General features: G+C 35.0%; 3 protein-coding genes across 3 annotated transcripts; 1 reads left to right on the forward strand and 2 right to left on the reverse strand.

Moving 5' to 3' along the window:
- Window positions 1-8: 8 nt before the first annotated feature.
- LOC119192103 (silent chromatin protein ESC1-like) lies at window positions 9-5381 on the reverse strand (the record flags this gene model as incomplete). The annotated part of the gene is given in 2 exon segments (XM_037445939.1): window positions 9-1367; window positions 1370-5381. Coding segments are annotated over 2 exon segments (4959 nt in total), but the record flags the coding sequence as incomplete, so codon positions are not given.
- Window positions 5382-6584: 1203 nt separating this feature from the next.
- LOC119192102 (molybdopterin synthase catalytic subunit-like) lies at window positions 6585-18239 on the forward strand. The gene is given in 8 exon segments (XM_037445937.1): window positions 6585-6713; window positions 7812-8222; window positions 9236-9351; window positions 13592-13771; window positions 16843-16868; window positions 16871-17089; window positions 17521-17747; window positions 18002-18239. Coding segments are annotated over 7 exon segments (1008 nt in total). The 5' UTR covers window positions 6585-6713; window positions 7812-8093; the 3' UTR covers window positions 18113-18239.
- A 1785-nt stretch (window positions 18240-20024) lies between these two features.
- Window positions 20025-24592, reverse strand: LOC119192101 (protein sel-1 homolog 1-like; the record flags this gene model as incomplete). The annotated part of the gene is given in 13 exon segments (XM_037445936.1): window positions 20025-20369; window positions 20828-21032; window positions 21287-21453; window positions 21489-21502; window positions 21635-21727; window positions 21730-21799; window positions 22246-22394; window positions 22670-22775; window positions 23011-23133; window positions 23486-23611; window positions 24044-24195; window positions 24428-24550; window positions 24553-24592. Coding segments are annotated over 13 exon segments (1509 nt in total), but the record flags the coding sequence as incomplete, so codon positions are not given.
- Window positions 24593-24596: the final 4 nt, after the last annotated feature.

Below are 24596 nucleotides of genomic sequence, written 5' to 3' on the forward strand. Positions count from 1 at the left end.
GATGGTGGCGCATTTCTCTGTAGCCTTGGGGCCCGCGTTGGAGTACTTTGTCTTTTTTGAGCTCTGCTTAAAGCAGCGACAACACTGTCAGATGACATTCTCTTCGCGAACAAAGGATCAAATTTTAAAAATAAACTCTCTTTGCCACTATCAGCAACAACATTACTCTTATTTTGATTTAAGAGAAATTCAAACGCTTCAGCATCAATGAAAAGTTCACCATCAGCATTTTCATCGTGTTCTTGTACAGGCATGTCATTAAATTGCATCATATCTATGTTGTCTCCGTCGAAATCAGATTGTTTGTTTTCATTATTATCCTCGGCTTCTAGGAATGGACCCTCCACGGTATCTTCGTCTTCAGTATTAACTTCTTTTACTGTGACGTCATTATCTGTAGCCTTGGATGAACATGTAGTGTTACTTATGTTGACAGAGGAGTCTTTCTCCATAGGTTCTGTTTCCATTTTATCTTCTAAATGTTTTTCAGCATGATTATTTCCAATGGTTGCTGTCGTATTTGCTCCTTTCTTGCCATTATCTTGATGCAGTACTACAGAACAATCAGGTGAATTCATGATTTTACTTTTAGTAGTAAAAGGATTGTCCATATCTAAATCACGAGGTGGAGACTGGCGAATTTTCGACTTAGTTGCAAATGGATTAAAGTTCATATCATCAATTTCAGGCAAATTGAAGACATTTCTTGACTTCATGCTATCATTGGATGATGTGCCAGCAGAGTAATAAGTAGACTGTTCAGACGATGATGTAGTTTTAATTTCATTTGATATCGCAGTTACTGATTCCAACGAGTCTTTGTTTTCTTCGCTCATTGTGACATCACTTGGTTTGTCTTCTATTACCGTCACATTACAAGTCATCTCAGCCTCTATGGGATCAACATTTTTAACTTCAGAATCCTTTTCAGTATGTTTGTCATCCGCTGAAATGGGTGTACTTGCAATTACATCAATCGGAGAGGTTACAGGAGAAATTTGTTTTTCATCGATTTTCACATCGGCAACAGTTTGTTGAATTTCAGTATTTGATTTAATTTTCGGCTTTTCCGTATCTATAATACTCACAGTGCTATCAAAAGTGGCATTAAATGGCTTTTTCATGTTGGACAACTTTTGCCTTGCGGGCTGAGATCTCCTTCTATTTTTATTTATATCCTTTTTAATCGGTTCTGCTTTTGGCAAACTTTTATCTTCATTTTTGATATCACTGGTTTTGTTCGGCTCTTCGAGGGAAGGGGACATACGTATCTTAACTTTAGTTGCAAAAGGATCATCGATTTCGTCAAAGTTAAAATTGTACCCCTTAGAAGTAATCGGCGGTGAGTTTGGAACGTTACTTACAGTATGAATGAGTTTTCGATTTCCTCAAAATTATCTAAAGGCTTCTCTTCAGATACTTTGTCCAAGTCTGCAGCGACAGATACATACGGGCTATTGTTTCCCGACACAATAATTTCATCATCAACCGTTACAGAATCTGGCTTTTCGGGTAGTTCATCATTTATATTCAAACGCAAAGGTTCTATTATAGCTGTTTCGTCTTTTTCGTTAGTTTTAATTTTTTCGTCCTGTATAACGATATCTTTTTGTTCATAATCAGTCATTTTTATATCTTCAATCTTCACAATTTTATCTATAGTATTACTGTGATCTACTTCATCTTTTATAACAATATAAGTAGCTTCTCCATGCATGTCTTCCTGCCTAACATCACATTTTTCTGTTTCATTATTCGTTCTTTTTACCTCCTCAATGTTTATAGTTTTATTTACAAGTTCGTTTTCATCCAGTTTATCTTTTTCAAAAATATTCGCTTCGATTGCATGATTGAATTCCTTGTTAGGAATGAGCTTTGTTTCATCAGTTCCCATCTTTAGATCTTCCACAGTTACTGTGATATTAGCATCCTGATTTTCCAATTTTACTGAAAGATTTTTATCCACTTCTGTCATGTGGCCTGAATCTGTTAAATCTTCTTCTGTAACATTACTTTTTTCAGAGAGTGTTTGATCTCCATTTTGAGATACATCTTTCAGTGGAGATGCATCTTTAACTTCATGAAAGCTTAAAGCCATATCACTTGCGTGTTGCAGTTTATCTATCTTTTCTTCAATCAGAAATACTTCTGTTAGTTCTCTATTTTTGTCCAAAATTTCTTCACATGCTGAAGTTTCCATCTGATTATCAGATAATATTGTTGGTTCAATATTGCTTTCCGTGTTGTCTTGTGTAGTTTTATCTTGTTCATGATTAGATGATTGTAGTTGATTTCCATCCATATTAGATTCTTCATTATAAATATCATTACCGACATTATCAATTGTTTGAGATTGGGGTGCGCCTAATGCAGTAATATCAATGTCATTTACATGTTCTTTAACAACATCAGGTAAATCTTGTACGTTTTTGACGTTTTCATTTACAATTGATGTATGCACATTAAAAGTAGTGTCAATATTTTTTTCAGTGTCTGCTACAGAATCGTTCTGATGTGTTTGATGACATTCTGGTACACTACAAACTTCGGTATTTATGTTTACACTGTCCCCAGCCACATCTTCATTAGGAACGGCCTGTACTTGGAGGGGGTTGGGAAAATCAGTTCTATTATTTATGTTTTCACCATTTAAAAACATATCAGGTAATTGCGTATTAAATTCAGATACTGCTACAACTGCATTCTCAATTATCATTTTAACTTTTGTTTCTGCTATGCTTCTGTCGACCATAGCCGACACATTATCCGTTACAGGAATACTCGTATCTGTAGAAAGGCTCATATCTTTTTCTATATCATCATCATCAGGCAATGGAACGTCAGCAGGTGCAGCAGCAGATTCATTAACAGTTATGGGTTGTAATGCAATATTATTATCTATTACTTGGGATGCCTCGTGGGTTATAATTTCTTGTACAGGGTTTATTGTTGATGTAGTTACAGAAACATCTTTAATAGTGTCGTTGGTAATATCAAATGTAGTATCTACAACCTTATCTTTCACAGAAACTAAGCCGCCTTTATTATCTGTAACCTCTTCTTTCTTATCCACATTCATAGTAACATCAAGATTCTGTATAGTAGAACTTAATAAATTTTCTGGTAGATTTAAAGTAAATGTTTCTGACATGTTACTAAGTTCAAAAGTTTTATTTTCTTGATCATTGGTTGTAATTGTAGCATTGATATTAGTAACAGCATCTAGAATTTGTGCTGGATTTTCCTGGATCGGCATCTCTATGTTGCTAATTTCTAAATTTGAAGTATTTTGATTAATTGTTGTAGTAAGATCAAGATCAACATTACCTTCAATATTTGCTTTTTCTTCATCAAATGACTTTGTCACATCTAGACTCTCTATTAATGAACTCAGTGATTTAGTGTGTGACTCCAAAGTTGAAACTTCCAACATATTATTTATAGAATTATTCTTAATTTCTGGATTGTCCATGGTCATAGTAATATCTAGATTAAGTTCATCATGGTTTTGTTCAGATTGGTCTAAAACTGTTTCAACTTCTGATTTTGATTTTTGGGTATTATCCATTTCCTTTGTTAGATTTAAGTTATCTTCAGAATATAGATTACTATCTAGTTTTGATTTATTTAATATGTCAATATTTTCGTTTTGAATTAATGATGGAAACAATTTATTTTCTATAGTTTCTTCTTTATTAACAGTTGCTATTGGAGCAGTCACATTTTCTTCTTTAGGTTCATCAATATGATGGATTTTTTGATTATCTTCATAGAGCACTATATTGTCCATTGTTTTCTGAACTATGGATTCATCTTTGATCAAATCAACTGTCTTATTGTCCACTACATATGACTCAGTCTTTGTTGCATTAGACTCTGTTTCGCAGTCCAAAAACTCACTGTCTGATTCATTTGCCACATGTAATTCATTTTTGAGTATTTCCTGTCCAGTCTCCGTAATAGTTCTATCTTTAATTAGAGAATCATTATATGAAATGTCCATATATTCAACAGTGGTATCAAAATTTTCTTTCATATCCATTTTGTCACTCATCTTGTTGTCAACTTTGCTTGCCTTCTGTTGATAAAATAACTTGTGAATTGGAATTTTTTCTTGACTGAATAGTATTGTTGTTTCATCCTTCCATTGCAACTCCTTTTCCAAATCATCATTAAAGGTGATGCTATCCTTTAAAGGACTGTTTCTCTTGGATCCATTGGCTTCTCGGACCTTATGTGTGGATATAGGTGTTGAAGCAAGCACCGGTTTAGTCTCTTCATCTCTGGGTTCAGATGAAAGCCGCTTGGTAGGAGTTGGTGTTAACTGCTTTGGAGCAGTATTATCACTTTCAGATGGAGGTATGGGACTCTGTGATGACCGAAACATGTTCAGAACACTCTTCAAGCCTCTCATGATTGGTGAACCTCCATCATGCTTAGGAATGTCCTTTGTAGGTGTTGTTGCTTCAGGAGTAGGCACTGCTGATGAAGAAGAACTTGGCAAAGATAAATTGTCATCAATATCATTAGTTCCGCTGACTGTCACTGTTATGTTATTGTTGCTAGTTACTGTGGAGTCTAGCTGACGTAACACTGATGCATTTCTCTCAACCGACTGTTCCGCAGGGAGTGACTGCAGAGGTAAGCTTTTAAGAGACTTTACAATACTATCATTTTTAGTAATTGTTGCATTTAATGAGCGTGTTAAGTTTGCTTCATTGACTGTTATGTTTAAAGAATCATCAGAATCAAGGCTTCTGTTGTCAACATAACTGGTGTAGCTCTTTGACATGGGAGATGCTGCTGGAGTTACAGAGTACCTTAATCTCATGTTGAGTTCAGAGACGTCCAGCTCCTCGTACCCCTTCTCTGTGCACGGCTGGACATTGTTGTGATGAAACGTATTCTCCTTATTGTCAAAGTCACTGTCAATGTTGTCTATGTCCATTGGCTCCACTGGATGAGCCATTTCACAATTTTTTCACACCAGACACTTTGGAAAAACTTTTTGCAGCTCCCGTCACGAGCGCTCCCTTCACCGCGCGACTATCTGGAGGCACAAACGGAAAAAAATCAGTCCAATGTTTACAGTTAACCGATTTCAGATAGTTTCACTTAGATTTCTAACGCATAACATGAGCGACGACGCGGTATGTGTGTCATTTGAAAACAAAAATGTCCGTGCCATGAACACGCAACTCACTGTATAAGTCTATTTTTATCCTTTTTGTGATGCGCGCCGTGCGACGTTCATTTTATGTAACGCACGCGCCCGAGGGAATCTTGCCAAAAACCGACACAAGTACGAAGCAACACAACTATACCGCATCGAGAAACCGTTTGAATCCGGTAACTTTTTTATATTTTGAACTGTCAACTGTCATTTGTGACGTATCATTGGTCCACACATGATATACTATTATAACGTTAAATAACAGGTTTTGTATGTATAGCTAATACATGCTATTATGCCTATTCCGTTTCACTTTCACATAGGTAAATGTATGTTTTATTTTTAATTTGTACGTCAATATATCTAAATACTTTTATAACACGTGCACATTCAATAAGGAACATTGTCATGTTATTGCGTTTCGACTTTTGGCAACCTTTCAATCTACGCAAACAGTGCGATAACTTAATTCATTGGCAATTGATCGTATGATTGCATAATATTAGAAAAATATGTTACATTGTTAATTAAGTATCAATAAAAAATAAACGAATTTTAGATCAATATTCTTATAAATTATAATAACAAGAATTGACATGCATGGAATCTTTACTCTGTAATTACATGTGTTTATAAGGATCGCTATATTCATTAGCAAATGTAATATTGCCTATTGGTATTACCTACGTTACGATAAGTTAAATAAAAAAATGATATTTATAATTTATGAATGTAAAAATATTAATTTCTGGTAAAAAATTGTCTAACAAAAAATAATTATATTTTTTTTTCAGTTAGACTAAAGTTTTCATAACTAACTTTATAAACTGCTTCAGGGTCGTGTCATGTTTTGTTTTTGTCGCCCGGGAAAGGTTATTTATTTCTTTTAGAACCACTTATTTTGCGGTGTACTTATAATATAGATAGGCTGTTTCAATATGGACCAGGTAGGTTATTAATATTCGTATTGGCAATTTCACTCAAGGTTACCTCATAACCTCTATGAGCGCAATTCGGTAAGTGTTTAGTGGATATTTTGAAGACCCGATCACTGAAATTTCGCATTCGCAAATAGTAATTATGAAGTTAAACACGAGTGTAAACGACACGGTCGAGTAAATTGTATTGTCTGGTGGTAAGTTCTGCACTTACGGAAACCAATTAAGGCGATACCTCAAGGTCCATTTTCATAATAAATAAATTTAATATGACGAAATTTTAAAGGCAGAAATATCCATGATTATTAATTATTTTTACATTTTTCTTTCAACTGCGAGAACTAATCACTAACTAGACGTGAATTTAAATTCTTTACTTGCCAATACTTGTTTAGTTACCCAGATTAAAGGCGAAACAAAATGTATGAAAATGGACCTTGAGGTATCGCCTTAATGGAACGAACTGTATGTTTGTCATTACTAACAAAAATTCAGTCCGTGATTATTAGCTGGAATGAACGCACGTTCGTTAAGTAAAAAACATTCGAAATTTAAACAGTAACCCTAAAAAAACCTTTTTCTTGTAGTATTATTATAAGAAAGTGAGTATGTACATATTATGGTTTATTTTTATCTCGTATTTTAATTACTGTTAATATTTTACTTTGTAAAGGTTGGTCATATTTTATTTTTAGCTTCGACTTTCATTTGAAAGTACCCATATATTATATAGCACTATATAGTAGTACTTTAATGTGTTATCATACTTTCTAAAAACTGGTTTAATTTTGTTGATGTAGCACCTACATGTGCTTTTTTATTCCGTTTCGTATTGATTACTTATATATGCATGTTCATATATTTTTTATCAATATTAATAACAATAGATAGAAGATATGCAGAAAATTAAAGCACAATTAAATTTAAACTGATTTTATTTTTTACCATAAATATCAAAAATGATTTTAATTAGTTAAATCTGCATATTACTTCATATCTTATCTGTTATCACTGGAAACTATGAACTGCAGTATGAGCATTTAAACTTGTGCTTACGGGCTGTTTGCCAAATAGTAACAGTGACTTAAGGTAGACAAATATAGTGCCAAAACATTATATTACTGATGATTAAATAATCATCCTTTTTGTTATAATATAGACTAAAATAATATGCTAAAATAATTAAATGTTAAAATTATAACTGTAGACTTTGTAAAGGAAAATGTATCATTAAAATTATTATTATTCTGTGGAAAGACAGTAAAGCCGCCTCAACTAGTGGGAATGGTTCTTACTTGTTGTGTAATGAGAGGGCTATCCAATTTAGCTTGCATGGGAACCTGGCTAACTTCACATGCATGATGAACAATCTTCCATTTTTGACATTGATTAGTTCACAGCTTTTATGACAACTTTAAATATATTTTCACCTGCCTCTGTGGTGTAGGTGTATAACGATACAACTGCAGTGCTGAAGTGACTGGTTCGATCTCCGAGTCGAGCAATGTAATATTAGGTTTTTCTCCCCAGTATTAACTGGTAGCATAAAATTTGTGCCTGATATGATGATAGGCTCGCCCGCATTATATCACGGGACAGGACACATACTGTGGAATGTGGGTGCACCAGTAACGGGTCTGCCTACCCCTTTGGGGATTAAAGGTGTGAATGTGTGTGTAATTTTATTTTTTTTGTTACAGTATGAACTATGGAAATTGAACATGATATACCAGTGAAATTATTATTTTTCGCGCGCACCAAAGAGCTGGCCGGCGTTAGGGAGACAACAATAAATTTACCTAGGAAAATAAGCTATCACAAACTATTGGACTTAATTGTTCAAAAATATAATTTAGAGAGCATTAAAAATAATATATTACTGGCTAAAAACGAGGAGGTTTGTGAGGAAGGTGTTGATATTGACATTAACGCTAGAGATAATATAGCTGTGATACCACCGTTGAGCGGTGGATAATTCAAAGATGGATCACCTCAAGTTAACCATGGACAAATTGTCCATTGATGAGATTACTGAGTTGGTGATAGATGACAAATGTGGTGCGGTCTCCTTATTTGTGGGTACAACCAGAGACAATTTCGAAGGAAAAAAGGTATATTTTTTTTACTTTTAATGAATTAATTCCTAATTAAAAAAACATATATTTAGATATTTTAAGGTTTAAAAACGTTTACAATTTAATGCACTTTAGCATAATTAGGACGCGTGGTTTGAATGTCGACCATAAAATTTCTATTTGTGAATTAAATTAACATAATAATTAAAAACACTTTACAAATGGCTTACGTTATCAACTTCAACAGCTAAACAAATATTTTATCACCTTGAAACTTGTTAGTTTATTTTCTAAAGACATTTTCTCTTGAAGAACAAGAAAATATATCAACATGCAATGAGTACACCCACACCAATTATACTGCATGTTCATTGTAGCCAAAATAATAATAAGTTTATTTTGAATACAATAAACATGCATTATAACTTAGGATCTATGTGGACAACTGACTAGTATGCATCCATTTGTAAAACATTGTACCCGCAATCAGGCCCCAGCTCAGCAATATGCTTTGCTTCAAGGAGCAAAGTGCTGGTAACACTTTGGGTATCTGGTATACAGTTCTTAATAAATATTTATCTACTCCAAATGGCATGCACAAACATGGAAGAAAAAAACAAAATGTTTCAAAATAAGTTTCAAAATTTTATAAGAGTTTAATTTTATTATCATGACTATGTCAAGATGGGTACAATCATTATTCTAATCCATAAACCAAGCGGCAGTGTGAAAGCAATTGTGACTTAATATTTTTTTATTATGGCAGTTAGGCAACATTATATGTGGTATTAAACGCAATGCATTCTAACAAAATAATTACAACCAATAAAACCTATTGTATCTTGAATATTACCATCACCAGTACCAAAGTGAACAAGCACAATAATGCAAAATTCAGAGTACCATATACAAAATGTTTTTCTACAATTGTTAGAAAACAGAAAAAATATATTTAAAGGACAGTTGTAACATTCATCCGATGAGATATTTGCTCGGCTCATCGATATGAAACGTAAATGGAAAGTTGAGACAAGTAAATATGTCCACAGGTGCTAAGGCTGGAGTACGAAGCGTACGAACCGATGGCGCTGAAATCCATGAAGGCCATTTGTGAGGAGACGAGGCAGAAGTGGCCCGCTGTACACAACATAGCGATGTACCACAGGTATATACTCTCATACAATAATTCAGGGGGAATACTATTACTTCGATGTTAGTTGCGCGTGCGCCGTATCATACCGCTCTGAGGTTCCAGATTCGAATCCCAGGTCGAGCAGAGGTATACTGAGGTTGTCTGCTTAGTGACGACCCTTAGAATTTGTGCCCGATTTGGCGCTAGAGTCGCCCCCTATCACATCATAGGACGGAATATACATGGCGAAAAATAAGTGCCCTGCTTGTGCCTTCTTACCCTTCCAGAGATAAAGGCGAGATGTATGTTTGTTTCGAAGTGAACTCTAGAGTTCAATAGGAAAGAAATTTATTTTCAAATGGAGTAAGTTAACTTCGATAAATAAAATAATACTCAATAGAGATATTTTGATGACAGTAAGTTGAGTTAATTTCGTTCTTTGGTTTACCAAATTTTTTGTATTGATTTTTTATAACAAACATTGGAAGTCATTGAATAGCAACTTTTTCGTAGTCATTTGTGTTTAGGTAGCCACCATGGTTATTTCTGCTGTCAGTTGTGCAAATAGTTTTCCGGTTGCCAAGGGCATTATATTTACGCTAATTATGAGTTATTGTGGTATTGTTGTGCACAAAACCATGTGTCGTTATGGAAAAATAGTCAAGTCGTTTATAAATATTTTCTTCAAAATATACAATAATAAATCGTGACCACTTTATTGCTGAACCAATTAAGATCTTTTTGCCTTGCAAGAGAAAATATTTTTTTGAATTAAAACCACAACGGCTATTAATTTAATTTCTGTTCGATACGTGGAGGTTCGTGTAAGCGATTTTTAAACACGTCAGGTTTTTCTCGTAACTATCACAATTAGACAGCACTCGTGCAATACTTGCGCAATACATATGTATCATCGTAATATATTATAGAACAATCTAGAAAAAATAATGTAACGACGTCATTGCTTGGGGTTTTTTATCAGTAGCAAATCTGTGACCTTTACAAAAAAACATTGTACGATGTTTTTTTTTTATAAAAATAATGAGATGTTTATTTTATTAAGTGTATAAATCTCCCATTAGTCTAGTAAGTAAGGGCGGTGTAATTGGGCTGTGGCGCGTGAGGCCATTATTTCGATTTAATACTATATAATCTCGATTTACCCAAGATAGATTATAGTAATTCGTATCCGATATAGCCATATAATTACCATCTGTACCTTCCCAAGAGTTGCCTACGTACTCTTAAAATGAAAAAACCTACTAATTTTGGGAAAGCTAGATTCAAGATTGTTGATACCAAGAATCATTGCATAAAAAAGCAAACATTTTAATCGTAACGCGTCACTTATTCACTATAGAGAATACACAATAACAAAATCCACTAAAAAATTAACGTCAATGTGCGTAGATTTATTACGAGCCATATTTTTCAATATACGTATCATGTGAGTGTCGTGACTTCAAGTTATTACGCAGTCACGCCATTCCATTACGATAGAAAAGTCGAATGTCTGTAATTACGTATATGAAGAGCCGGTGAAACGGAACATTATACAGGATGCTGCAAAAAAGTAGTATTTACGTCACACATGAGAAATTTTATTTATATATTTAGATATGTTACAATAAAATATAGGTTACAATAACTCGGGATGCGCATTAAGTTTAATACTTTTATCGCAGAACCTTACAAATTAACAAAAATATACTATGTCTATAATAAAATGTTTTAATTCTGGGTAAGTACGTATATCGAATAATTTTCAGTAATCCAAACGATTGGACGTTACTTGTATTATTTGGTTTATAATTCTCACAGCTGTTGGTTAATGCTACAAGAATTATTTTGGAACTTGGATATGACTTAATTCGAAATATAGAAAGTTATTTTATTTATATTTTAACAGCTGATTTGAAAATTTAAAGTGATTACGATAATGCAATAAAATGAATATATTATTTTCTTACTTGAAGAGGGTAGCAAAATTAGGATGAAAAAAAATACTAAGCTTTCTCATCCTAATGGGAAGGTACCTATGTTCGGTTAAATACCCTCTTCCAGGAACAACCTGTATTTAATTTTTTAATCACTACTTTTATGTTTTCCTTCATATTTAAAAATATACTATTTTATATCTATGTAAACAACATACGAATAAACCCTTTAAATAATTAAATAAAGCAGTATCAATAAGTTAGTATGTTTATTCATTACGGGAGAGATATCTTGCTTACGTAATAAATTGTTTATGTCTCATTTCGTTATCAGTTCTATTTAAGCTTGTATGTTACGAAACGCATATGAATAACAACGAAAAGCCTATATAAGCGTTTCGTGGATATGTACGAAATAATAAAAAAAAAAAACACAAAAAATAAACAGGGAAGCTACGACTACGCATTTCGGTATAAATAGCATGCTTTGTAGGATCTACGGCAATTAATTATGACTTAGGACTGTTATTACAATGTTAAAGGAAAATCCATTACTATATAAACATTTTTTATGGGCCAAAAATTATCGCTACCATCACTTGGGAGGCTGATTGGATCGGCAATGTTGATATCACCGGTCTTACAGCCCAATGTCGACATTCAGGAGAATAGCATCATCCGAGCGAGCATTGGCCAAAGTCCCTAACCCTTAACCCCGCACCGGCTTATCGATCAAAACGCGCGGTGGCCTTCTTCAGCCCATAAGACGGTCCGAAGTATCTAGTTGCACTAAGATAGCTGCTCGGAACCGTAGGGTATATAAACCTAGGCTTGCAACTAGATATTTTATGTTTTATTTGATTGCCCCAGTAGGGTCAAATTTTTTAAGTTTATGTTCCGATACGGTTTGCTTATGGGCAGGGTGATATAATCCATTTATCTATTAACTGGGTTACTGATATGAACATTTAACTTGTCTTTGTATTCTTATTGATATGAAATTTGAATAAATATTATAATTGGGATGAGATGTTATTTTAGCACAGGTCTAAGACGGTCGTAGATTTTGATTTTTTGGTCGTGGATTTGTTTTTTTTTTTTGTCCTTAGAGTGCGTTTCCGTCCTAGCGAAATAGAAATGACGGGATTAAATTAATAATCTATTTTATGTATTCCATTTTTTTCCATTCACTATTGATATTCTGTTTTAGTTAATTAAATAAATTCACTAATTGGTTTACTGAATTTGGCATCTCCTCCATGCGTTTATGTAGTCAACGCAGCAACGTAGAATGTTCAAAGAAATTGTGTCGTGTAAAATCTACCTATAAGTTGAAATCTGTGTTAAAGGTTTAAAAAATAGAAAATATGGGTAGTCTGTAATAGCTTGTTATAAAATCTTTAAACAAAATAATTTCTCAGCCCGTTTTAGATTACTCATTATACTGTAAAATAATGTGCATAAATTTAAAAACAGGATATGTTGAGTGGCAGGTTGAACAGCGTTTACCAAAATTGCAGAATTTGTTCAGTAATCATCGACATCCTCTGCCGAAACCAGTTTTAGTTGTAATATAATTAAATTCAATTGGAAATCACCTTATAATCATAGGCAGTGAACCGTGATAACTTGGCATTAATTGTCAGTTTAGTATTTTTTTTATAGACTATAAATAAGAAATTTATGAGTAATCATAGAAAATAAAATTAACTGAAGAAACCACGGAAAGAGCTGATTTTCCAACCAATCAACAAACCAATTGGTTGTACACTCCTATCTCAGTTTAATACACTTTTCTACGCACCATGAGGATTTCTTGAAGAAACGATACCATTTAATGTGAACATAATGCAGTATCGTGACCATACATTCTCGTGCATTACGTATTGTAGAATATAATCATAACGCTGTTATGAATATCACATTTTGTTTTGTAAGAGGCAGGCACGGATCAAGGCCGAGCGATCTGCAGAGCCAGTGACCAAGTCTAGTCCATTTACAACTCCAACTTGTATATCAATATCCATTGGGTCTTTGCAAAGGTTAAATAATCCATCTTCTCCGTCAACGACAATATGTTCTTTGCCTTGCATTGAATGTGGTCTCTTAACTATAACACCCTGCACCATGTTTTATCTTAAAAATATTATCATTTTATTCAGTATGTTATGTTTTCAAAAAGCTTGCATACCTCAGCTTGATGATAGAAGTAGACTAGACGAATATATTTAACGGTATCATATATACCTAATAGTATAAACATATCTATACTTTTGTAAGTATACCTGCAAACTATACATACAAACACGAACTTGAAACCAAACCTTTCATTCCAGACTAGGCAACGTCCCATCACGGGAATCGTCAGTGGTGATAGCAGTTAGCAGCCCACATCGTCGTGACTCGCTGGACGCGGTGTCCCATCTCATCGAGCAGTTAAAAGCAACGGTCCCGATCTGGAAGAAGGAGGTGTATAACGAGGACCCACCGCTGTGGAAGGAGAATGTGGAATGTGCGTGGTCTTCTCATAATAGCTCTTGTAATGGACAGAAAGTTTAGGTGTTGAGTGCCATATGCAAGCCAGCAATCATTTTGAGGATTCAGTAGGCCTATACTTCGTTAGCATCTACTAGGATGCATCTCTGGCACGTGAACGGGGGAAAGTGAAACTATCCTCTAAATACTATATTCTAACCCATGCCATTGCAGTAGCAAAAATTTAGCATTTTATAGGAACTGAAGCGATTACATTGGGATGGTAAAATAGATATAAGGACTGTGAACTGTAGTATTTTATAGGAACTGAAACGGTTACATTGAGATGGTATAAAATGGATATAAGAACTGTGAAATATAGAACATGCTGTTGCTACGTTTTAGATTCGTCGACAAGTACAATATGTGTAACAGCGATTTGTCGCTGTAGGCGTGTTCGAAAATGTACCTTAATTGCTCTGAACGTAATTCTATAAAGGGTTTTTCCAATATTTACCCTCTTAAACTTTCCTATATAATTATTCTGGTTATACGTCTGTTACACAATCATAGCTAAAACACATTCCTCGGAATATCTTTATGGGTGTTACCAAATTACAAAAATTAAAATTAAAAAAAACCTTCTCCAGGATTAACACTTTTTAATACTATTTTTCCCTTCTCTGATTATTGCATGCAACTCATGACTCATGAAATATTATTAATGTCCACCCGCATCAATATCAATAACTATTTTAACCAACTGTTCAAATGAACGGCCCAAGTTAGTTAATAGTCGTCTAATTTTGCGATCGCGTCCCAGATAGCAAAGTTTTATAAGAATAAATGAGGTCCAACCAACTAACTCAAATAAAAAACACCCTGTAGATATATATTTCAATAAATATTTTTATAGGCACCTATATCTATCCTAGCATGAAGTTATTATATTACTAGGAATATATTAAGAAATATATATTATCTTTATTAAAGTAGTATAGAGAACGCATGCTACAAGCATAATATGCATGCTGTGAAATTGTTTTTAGTTATTTTTATAAAAAAAAATCGTGGTAGAAAGTGATATGTCTGGAAGACAAATATATTTTTAAGCTATAAAATTGGGGCAAATATACGTAGATTGAAGTATTTTTATTAGTATAGAATAATTATTATTATACCGCTGCCAGACAACCCTTATTTATGAACATATATGTTAGAACCCAACCTTAAATAGTAACAGATAAGAAATACGAGTCTTAATTAGTACCAAGTTATTACCAAGCTAAATAGAGCGAATATAAGTAATAAAAAGAAATTACATTGGGACTAAACCGAAAGAAACAATTAAGTTTAATTTTTAATAAAATATTAAACTAATAAAGTTGGTATTGAAATACCATCTTTATTAGTTTTGAAAATTAGTGTTAAAATTGTTATCATCGGCTTTACTTTTTTTTACCCCGTCATAATGCAGCCGATTTTACTATATGTGGGATATCATGGTGCAATTGTCTAGGGGCATAGCATTATGTGCCTTAAAATTTAAGTTGTTTGGTATAGTTTTGCGCGGTATTTTTTTTCATACGTATACATATGTATAGATAGAACAGGGTTGTATATTGTTGTTTTTATTTTTAGTTTTTTTTTTAATATTAGTGGTGCGGTAACTTGGGTGCAATATATATTAAAATATATCATCTGTTAATGTGACTTTTATTTATACCTTTATTATTTAAGTACTTATAAAATAAATCATAGATACTACAGTCTTTATGGTAATGAAAAAAAAATCCTGTAATTTATATTTATAGGACACCATGTAGAATTGAAATATGAGTTAGTGGACCAGAGACCAAATTCAAAATTATTTGCACTAAAAACTATATTAAAGAAATAAAATTGATTTATAAATCCTTCCTTTGTCTTAATTGGCTGTAATTATGACGTTTCATGTTACTTTGTAATTAATGCAGGACCAATAAATGTACAATGTTGATAAACATAAGTTAGAAAGGTCCTATCATTTTAATAATTGAGGCCAGTAGTGCGAAAACAATAACAAGTTGTTCCAAATGGAGTTATCTCCGTAATAAATGAGTTTAATAGTGTTTTTACTACTGTCATGCTATTCGCTCCAGTCAGTATGTAAGATTGATATTCCAAATTGGTTTCTTAATTTAATTTTGTTTTTTTGTCTTACAAATTAAATTGTACGACTATTAATTGGACCCAGCCCACAAAATGCCACTTTTGAAATGATGAAAATTGAAGTTTAAATCGTATTTTTGCTCATTAATATTCAATTTTATATTTTGTTAATAAAAGTTCAAATTAACATATTTTAATTAAGATGTTTTTACTAATGAAAATATAGACCTAATAGATCAGAACTAATTTGGCATACTTTGCTCATTTTCGACCATACTGTGGGTTGGATCCTTGTCGTATCTACGTCCAATTATAAAAGTGTCTAATGCGGTTAAGAAGTAAAACAAATGGGCACATAATCCGACTAATCTCCATTTAAATTAAACGATCCCGATCGCTTTTTGATCTATCGCAATAATGGACCAATCAGAACGAAGTTTTTGACATACCTACGAAATAGGGTTATTGTGATTACTTCATTTTTGAGATCGGATTGAAGATTGAGATTGGGATCGTTCATTGAAAACGGCTGTAAGCAGTCAACTTATCTTGTACTGTCTACAAATAGACTATATAATTAAAATGCAAAACAATGTTTATATCTTCATTATTAACTTGTGTTTTACTCGTTACTGTACGCACAATAAACTTTATCAGCTTTTCTTGATACATATATTAGGATAATTTCTAGATAAATCCATTAGTATTTAAACCAGCTACTCGACACATTTCACCCGATTTAATACTGTAACTAATTACAACAAAATAAATTAGATAAAAATCTAAAATGATATCCTTTGATATATTCTCACATACTTAGGGTCTCTTTTTTTTCTATCTTTTTTTGTGATAGTAAAATTACTTATTTACTTTCTCAGTAAACTGTTCTGTTATTAACATAGTATTATTATATTTCCTCCATGATTATAACGATTGTAAATATTATAGGTACAAACATAAGCCCACCATCGCCTCCCAAGCCCGAGCCGGTAGTCGACAAAACCTCGTTCAAATCAACGTATCCAGCGAGGAACTACAACAGCGCATACAGAACTTCATCGAGAGAAAGAGACAGCAAGTGAACATCAGTAATATACACGACTTCATACCGGGGGAAGGGGAGAGCGAGACGGAAGATACGGAGACGTGCGCAAGAGTTAGAGCGCAGTTTGTGAAACGGAATGATTCGAAAGGACATTTAAAAGTAAGTGTTTTTGAATGTTTTATTATTCTAGGATAGCAAAGTAACTTAACGTATCTAATGTTAAGTGAAGCCTAGGGAACATGGCGTCCACCAGGGGATGTTAAATTATTCCTTAATGATTGCCAGAATTATGCAGGCCTATCTAGTTTCTTTATTGCATATTGCTTAAAAGACTTAATATCGTAGAATCGTTTTAAATATAGTAGAAATATAACGATGTTACTAGTTTTAATTATGGTGATGCAACATGGCGACGGATAATGAGTCAGTTGTGAAGATAAAAGGCAGAAGTGATATTGCCTCTAGACAAATACTTGTATAATACGTCGTATAAACTTTTATAGACTTTTATTTTGGACTCCAGTCTCAGACATTTTCAAACATCCAACCAACCATATTAGTTCGAAATCAGGAGTTATTGTTTCGTATTTCCAGTCCGTAAGGTTCACAATGAGTGGGGACCCCAAACAGCCGCACCAGCCCCTCTATCCGACTCGGAGGACCACTCGGGTTTGCCACCGTCTATCGCTGAGCGTGTGGTCACCATCGAAAAGTACCTGAATATAACACCCGTGTCGAAGGATGTATTCAAACGTCTGAAAGATATGGAGGACAAAATGACATTTTTGCAGTCTGTTTCCCCGGAGTATGCAAATTTTTGGGTGAGGATTTTATAAATAGAAGTTATTTTTAGTATATTAGTTATTGATTTATGAAATTATTTTTAAAATTCGGTAGTTATTATGTTGGTAACACTAAAATATATACAGTTTGCCGAAAAGTTTAATGGTTGTCATAGCCTCTACTCTATCCCTTTTATTTTGTATTTTTCACATTGTACCCATTTGAAGCTTAATGAAATAAACTGGTTTCTATTATAATTATGAATTAAGATATAACTACGATGCTGTTGCAGAAAACAAGAAAGACCGACGACGACGCGAATTCCGAAAATCTTGTGGATTATGCTTTCTCCGCAGACGACATAGCGAAGAAAATCGAACAATTGGAAAAGGTTCACATGTGAACACAAACTAATTAACATTTATAAACTATTTTTCAGAAATATCAGTAGCAAAATGTAATCAGTTTTACAAATTGTAGTTGCAAATAGATCATTTCATACAGTTCAAAGGGTGGAAGTAAATTGTGAACACAATCTACTTATAATCATCAGGGCCCTTATTCTGTATGATAGTGTAAACGCGTAACGCGGCTGTGTCATGTTATCTTCGAGAAATGTGTATGGAATGGTATTCTGTAAGCCAAATTTCTATAGTCCTAAACATGATGTGTTGTGTAACGTGCTTGTTACGCACTGTTAAAATAACGTGCGGGATAGAGAATAAGGCCCCTGAAGCTATTTTTCCATGCAATATTTAGAATGTAATGTGTTCAACAAGATTTTTGTCCAATAGTTGCATCTTTACGTATCGCTTCTGAGATAAGTATGATGCGTTTTTATTATACTTATTCCTTCTCACCCCTTATCTAATTTTCACTCTTTATAGATACTAAGGACTTTTTATAAACATACATCCACCAATTACTTTAACAAGGCTGAAATATTAATACAGCTTTAATATTAGTTTACATTGTACTCATTGTAAAACATCTGCATTAACTAGCAGTATTTTTATGTAAATAAATGATTTTTTGATTTATCATTTCAATTTTTCCTTATTTAGAATATTAATGGGTGCTAGGGGATCCGACTAATATTTGTGTTGGTGGTATTTAGCAAAACAAACAAGTCTGGCAATCATAGCGCATCTTGCCCTTCTCCGACACTCTAGTTATAAACACATGCAATATTAGTATAGAACATAGTTTGCAAGAATATATTTACACACTTACGTATATGTGAACCTTTTGAAAATAAAAATACATAAACACCAGTGTAGCATTTATGGCTATTGACAATCGGCTCACCCCCTATCATGGGACGGAATATATGCGGTGAAAAGTCGATACAATAGTGGGCGACTGCTAACTTCTCCGGGAACAAAAGGCGTATGTGTGTGTGCGCGCGTGTGTGTGTGTGCGTGCGCGCATATTTGTGTGCGTGCGCGCATGTGTGTGTGACAATCGTATGGCGTATTGTGTTTATGAAAATGCTCTTTCTTTAAAAACGATTCGATACAAATTGTATAATTAAAAGTGTAATTTTAATAATCTTAACTCCTTTTATTTACAATATCATCGCTATTAACATCACAAATTAATTTACGAGGAACATCTTAAATAAAAACATCAAATATAGAGAAAATATGAAAGTTAAGTGTGATTGCAAGTTTTATAAATATTAACGAAATTGCAGATTAGGCTTGACGCACACTTATCGCCAAAGGAGACGGCCACTGCAACGTCTAAAAATCTAACAAAAAGTAGTTTTTAAGTAAACATTATATTATATAATAAAATCAAGAGACGATTTATTCACAATGTATCGGAAATTTCATGTAGAAGCGATGAACCAGCACATTTATCAAGATGTAAACATGCTTTCAGGGCGATAAGTGTGAATGCACTTTTATAATAGATTTGATATAAACGGCCTACAGTTAGAAGCGTGGTACAACCACCTACACTGCTGTTTTATATACATGTATTAAATATCAGAAACTGTTAGTATATATGTACATAAAAAGATCGAAAAAACGCAATGTATGCGTTGTATTTAACTTCCAAAATAACTGATTTACAAATAAAATATAATTCACTAAAACATCCATTTATATAAATAAAAACTATGTCTTGTTATAACATTAATGTTAATAACTCAGTTAATTCATATTATTTGATAATAAATAGCCTTTATTCATGACTTCTGACATATTGGGGAGAGACTGCTACAGAGAAAAAATATTAATTAGTATTGTTCCAGAATACTTTTACTACAATACATAATATTAGATATCCGAGTTTAGGTGTTCACATTCTGCTCTTATTTATAAAACAAATAAATTACATTCCTTATTTATTTTTAAACATTACATAAAACATTCGATCAGTCTCTCGAATCCCACGTATTCACAATTGTCTTTATCGATTATGAATCGATTCAAATCGATTTATCACTATTATCGATTAAAATCTATTTATCACTTTTATCGTCTCTAGCCATCACGATTGTCTACGGTTCAGTTGGCAGGCTGCTGCGTGGGCCTGCGGAGATAGACCACCAGTCCCAGGGCTCCGAACAGCGCTGTGATGAGGTACAGGTCCCAGTTGGACAGGAATGTCGACTCGCCGCCCGTTAGGAATATCATAGCGAGAGGACTCTGCAATATGGACTGATATTATTCATTTATTGAGTTTGTTCTGTTATTTCAAAGGTGAAGTAATCACTTTGAATTTTACCTTATCACTTTTAAATATGACGTAGGGATCTTAGCTCGTTAAGGTGGATCAATATGATAAAAATATGACGCAATTTTTTTGTCTACAGAAAAGTAAGAGTATTTATTAACTAATTTATCAATAATTGTAATTAATTTATGTTTTGTCACTTTTTATTATTTATAATTTGAAAGGGAAAGAGCATTCACTGACAAGTGTGTTTAACACTAAATATTTAACAATGTTTATTGGACTGGTATAGTATGAGATTTAACATCCCATGTTTTAGTTGGATGAACACAGTGAAGTGGCAATTTATTTGATAATTAAAATGTTTGCAGGAAAGTGGTATTGTTCATGGGCGGTGATGTAGTTTAGTTGCGTGCAGCGGCCGCGGTACCTGCGCGAGCTGGTGCAGCGCGGCCTCTGCGTTGAGGCGGGCCAGCGCCAGCGCGGCGGGCAGGCGCGCGTCCGGCGCCGCCTCCGCCGCCAGGTCGTAGCAGCGCTTGGCCAGGTGCACGTCGCGCGCCAGCCCCAGCCCGCGCTCGTGCATGTAGCCCAGGTTGAACATCGCCTGCGGGTTGTGCAGCTGCTCCGAGGCTATCCTGAATACACAACACCACTTTTTATACTTCACTCAATTATGGAGGATTATGAAAATACAAATTAAAAAGTTTCAAAGTGACGCTGTTGACATAACATCTATTTATTTACAACATGAGTGAACTATCTCAACCATAGTAATATTGTTTTACAAAATATGTACAAGAAATAATAGTAGAAATCTACGTTTCGTACGGTGAATGAAAACAAAGTGGAAAGCCTGTCTAATACATTATGTATTTATGCGTGTGCGCACCTGTAGTGATGCGCGGCGGCCTCGAGGTCGACGGGCGTGCCGAGTCCGTAGTAGTGGTAGTCGCCGAGCTTGACGCGCGCGCCGCCGCTGCCCTGCGCCGCCGCACGAGCCCACAGCTGCAGTGCACGCGCCCAGCGCTCGCGCTCGCCGAACAACCGCGCCTGCGCCTGCACCCGGATCACGTCACGTCATCACTCCACACCTGGCCCTTATTCTCTATCCCGCACGTTGTTATGGCTTACAGAATACCATTACACGCACATTTCTCGGAGATAACATGACACGGCCGCGTTACGCGTTTACACTGTCATACAGAATAAGGGCCACGCTACAAGCGTCAGTGCATACCGTTATCGAGCAGGAACGCGGCGTTGCTCTGCGCGACCTCGTAGCCCCTCTCGGCGAGCGCGAGGTACTGCAGGAAGGAGGAGTCGGAGTCCTCGCGCGCTGCGCCGCGTGCGCCAGCATCAGCCGCGCGCCCCACGACCCGCGCTCGCACACGTTCTTGAACAGCTGGAACGGATGCGAACAAATGCTTTTAGTAATATATATATTCCGAGCCGTAATTATTTAGGGTTGTGAAAAGTATTTATTAAAAAATTTACAAAACATCGACGATTCTGGGTGGCGGTGAACATTTACCGTCAGCTAAAAAAATATTACAATAATTTTAAACTCGCCAGATATCACCTGAAATAAAATAAGCTGACCATAGACTACAGTCATAATCAAGACGGTAATAACAAATTAAAACAGTGCACCAAGTGTTAATATCTTCCAAAAACCTAGCACCCAAGAGCATAGCTAAAAATGAGGGCAGGAGTGATCACCAACCACCTTAGCAAACTTTGCCCACCAATTCAAAATAAACCTTACGCTTATAGAAGCCTCGCGGCGACTTTCTTTTTATTTGCCAATACTAGAGCAAAAAAACAGTTAGCTCTCACTGTATAAGTTACCTCAACAGCCGTGGTGCAAGACATCATGACCCCGAGCCCTTGCGCGTGCATCTGTCCGAGGTGGTACAGCGCGAGCACGTGGCCCGACTGAGACGCCAACGAGAAGTACTTGTTCGCTTGCTTGAAGTCGCGCGCCACGCCGATGCCGCCTGTAGTATAAGTGGAAGATGATAAGAGTATTATATGATGAGATGGTATGAGTGGAAGGGAAATGTGCAAGTAATAATGACCAATATTACATTCAGTAGGTTTTACTAAATATTGATGTATTGTTGAAGTCTCAGGTTCAACCCAGGTCAGATCCTTAGACTATTAAGGTTAGACTATTAAGTGGCAAAAGTAGTATAATAAAAATGGCTATGTTACACCTCTGCCTTCCACTCCAATGGAATAAGGCGTGATGTTATGTAAAAAACCAACTCACCAAAGTACATGAAGCCTAAATGCAACTGTCCTTCAACCCAACCCTGGTTGGCGGCCATTGTGAAATATTTGAACGCTACATTCGTATCCTTCGGTACTCCACGACCCTACGAAGAGAATTATTAAACCAGTAAAAAATCACTAATATTACAAACACTAAAATACGCTACTATGTCAACACCTTATTGCGAATCTGCAACATACTTTTATTTAAAATACTTAGCATACAATAAATGGTGCATTGGTCCTTCGAGCCGGACATAGAAAAAATATGACTAAAAGAATAATATAAGCGCAAAATTACACTATATTTTGAAATCATTGAGTATTTTAGTAAGGTACCTGTAAGTACATAAACCCTAGACCGCTCTGTCCCACTGGATTGTTCAGTTCTGCCGCTTTTCTGAAGTATCGGAGCGCAGTCTCATTGTCCGGTTTTATACCTTCACCTCCTTCTAAGTATATCTACGAAAAAGCAATAAACTGAATTATAAGGACTCAAGTATATCAACGAAAAAGTTATAGTGCAAGCTAAATGCTAAATGTATCAACCTTTTTAAAATTAGGTATTTTACAAAATGAAATCTAATTCCAGCTATTTGCTGGTCCTTTTCGATCGCGTAAATTACTTTCAAAATTTAACACAAGGAGCTAAAAAGTCATGATTACTGACCAACTTTCTACTTTGGTGTACAATTAAAATAATGAAGAAGGAAAGTTATAACGAACTTTTTAAGTTCAATGTTAAGTCTGCTGGAAAACCTTATTAAATAGACTAACCTCAGTGACTAATCCTATCTATGTATTAGCTACTAACCTTGCCAAGGAACGCGTTGGCGACCGCGTTGCCTGTCTTAGCGGCCTGTTGGAAATAGTGCATCGCCTTGTTCACGTCCAGGGTAACTCCTCTACCGCCTTGGAAGTGTAGCTGGCCTAGACCGACCTGTAGAAAACAATTTATATCTAAGTATGGCATGCTCCTGCGGAAATCACGGGATAAAGGCTGGTCGTTTTGGAAGGCTTGCGTGGGGTCATGGATCCAACACATAGGCCCCTTTAAGATACATTACTCTAGTTGAAGTTTATACACCTTGCAAGTACTCTCTAAATATTATGGTTTTATTATCATGCATAATAAAGCTGCAATTTTAAATAGACTTGTCGTTATATGAATATTTTCCATTTTTTTTTTCTATTATCAAATGTGTATGATCTTGGTTGATATTTGCAGATAATCCAATCAAAACAAGTTTTAAGAGAGTGTTGCAAACAAGCACTATCCTGATTGGTCTAAAGCTGCGAATGATCGAGGCACGTATTACAACCATATAAATAATTTAGACCGTAAATTTATCGCTTCTATTCTTGTACTCACCTGCGCTTGCACATCTCCCTTTTCAGCCAACAGCTGGTAGTATTCTATGAGGTCACTGTCGAGCGCTGCGCCGGCGCCGCCGCTCTCCGCCTCGTCCATCAGACGAGTCCTGTGTATCGCTGGACCTCCACTGAATGTTACCTGGCTGGCCACTGCAGACAAAAAATAGATATGTTATACAAAATAAAAAATAAACAAATTGAGTTGTAAAAAAGTCTTTTCACGTGAATTTTAATGCACAAAAATATATTAGGTCTGTGATGAGGGATAACATTTTATCACGTCTTAATCGATTTTTAAACATTGATTCTTATAATCGATTATCAAACTATTATCGACTGTAGTCGAGTATCGAACAAACAAAACTATCGATTATTGTATCACCTTTAGAAGCAACCTTCATGTATAGATCCAGGGCTTTGGAACACGAGCTGGGGACCGTGACGCCGCTCCAGTATCGATACGCGAGCGCCATCTGCGCGAATGAGCTGTCACCCAGCGCCCCATCGTGTAGTGCACCAGCGCCTTCGCCTGGGACACCGGGACCGCTATA

Source organism: Manduca sexta, unplaced genomic scaffold, assembly GCF_014839805.1.
Source record: "Manduca sexta isolate Smith_Timp_Sample1 unplaced genomic scaffold, JHU_Msex_v1.0 HiC_scaffold_2349, whole genome shotgun sequence".
NCBI classification, from domain to species: Eukaryota; Metazoa; Arthropoda; class Insecta; order Lepidoptera; family Sphingidae; genus Manduca; species Manduca sexta.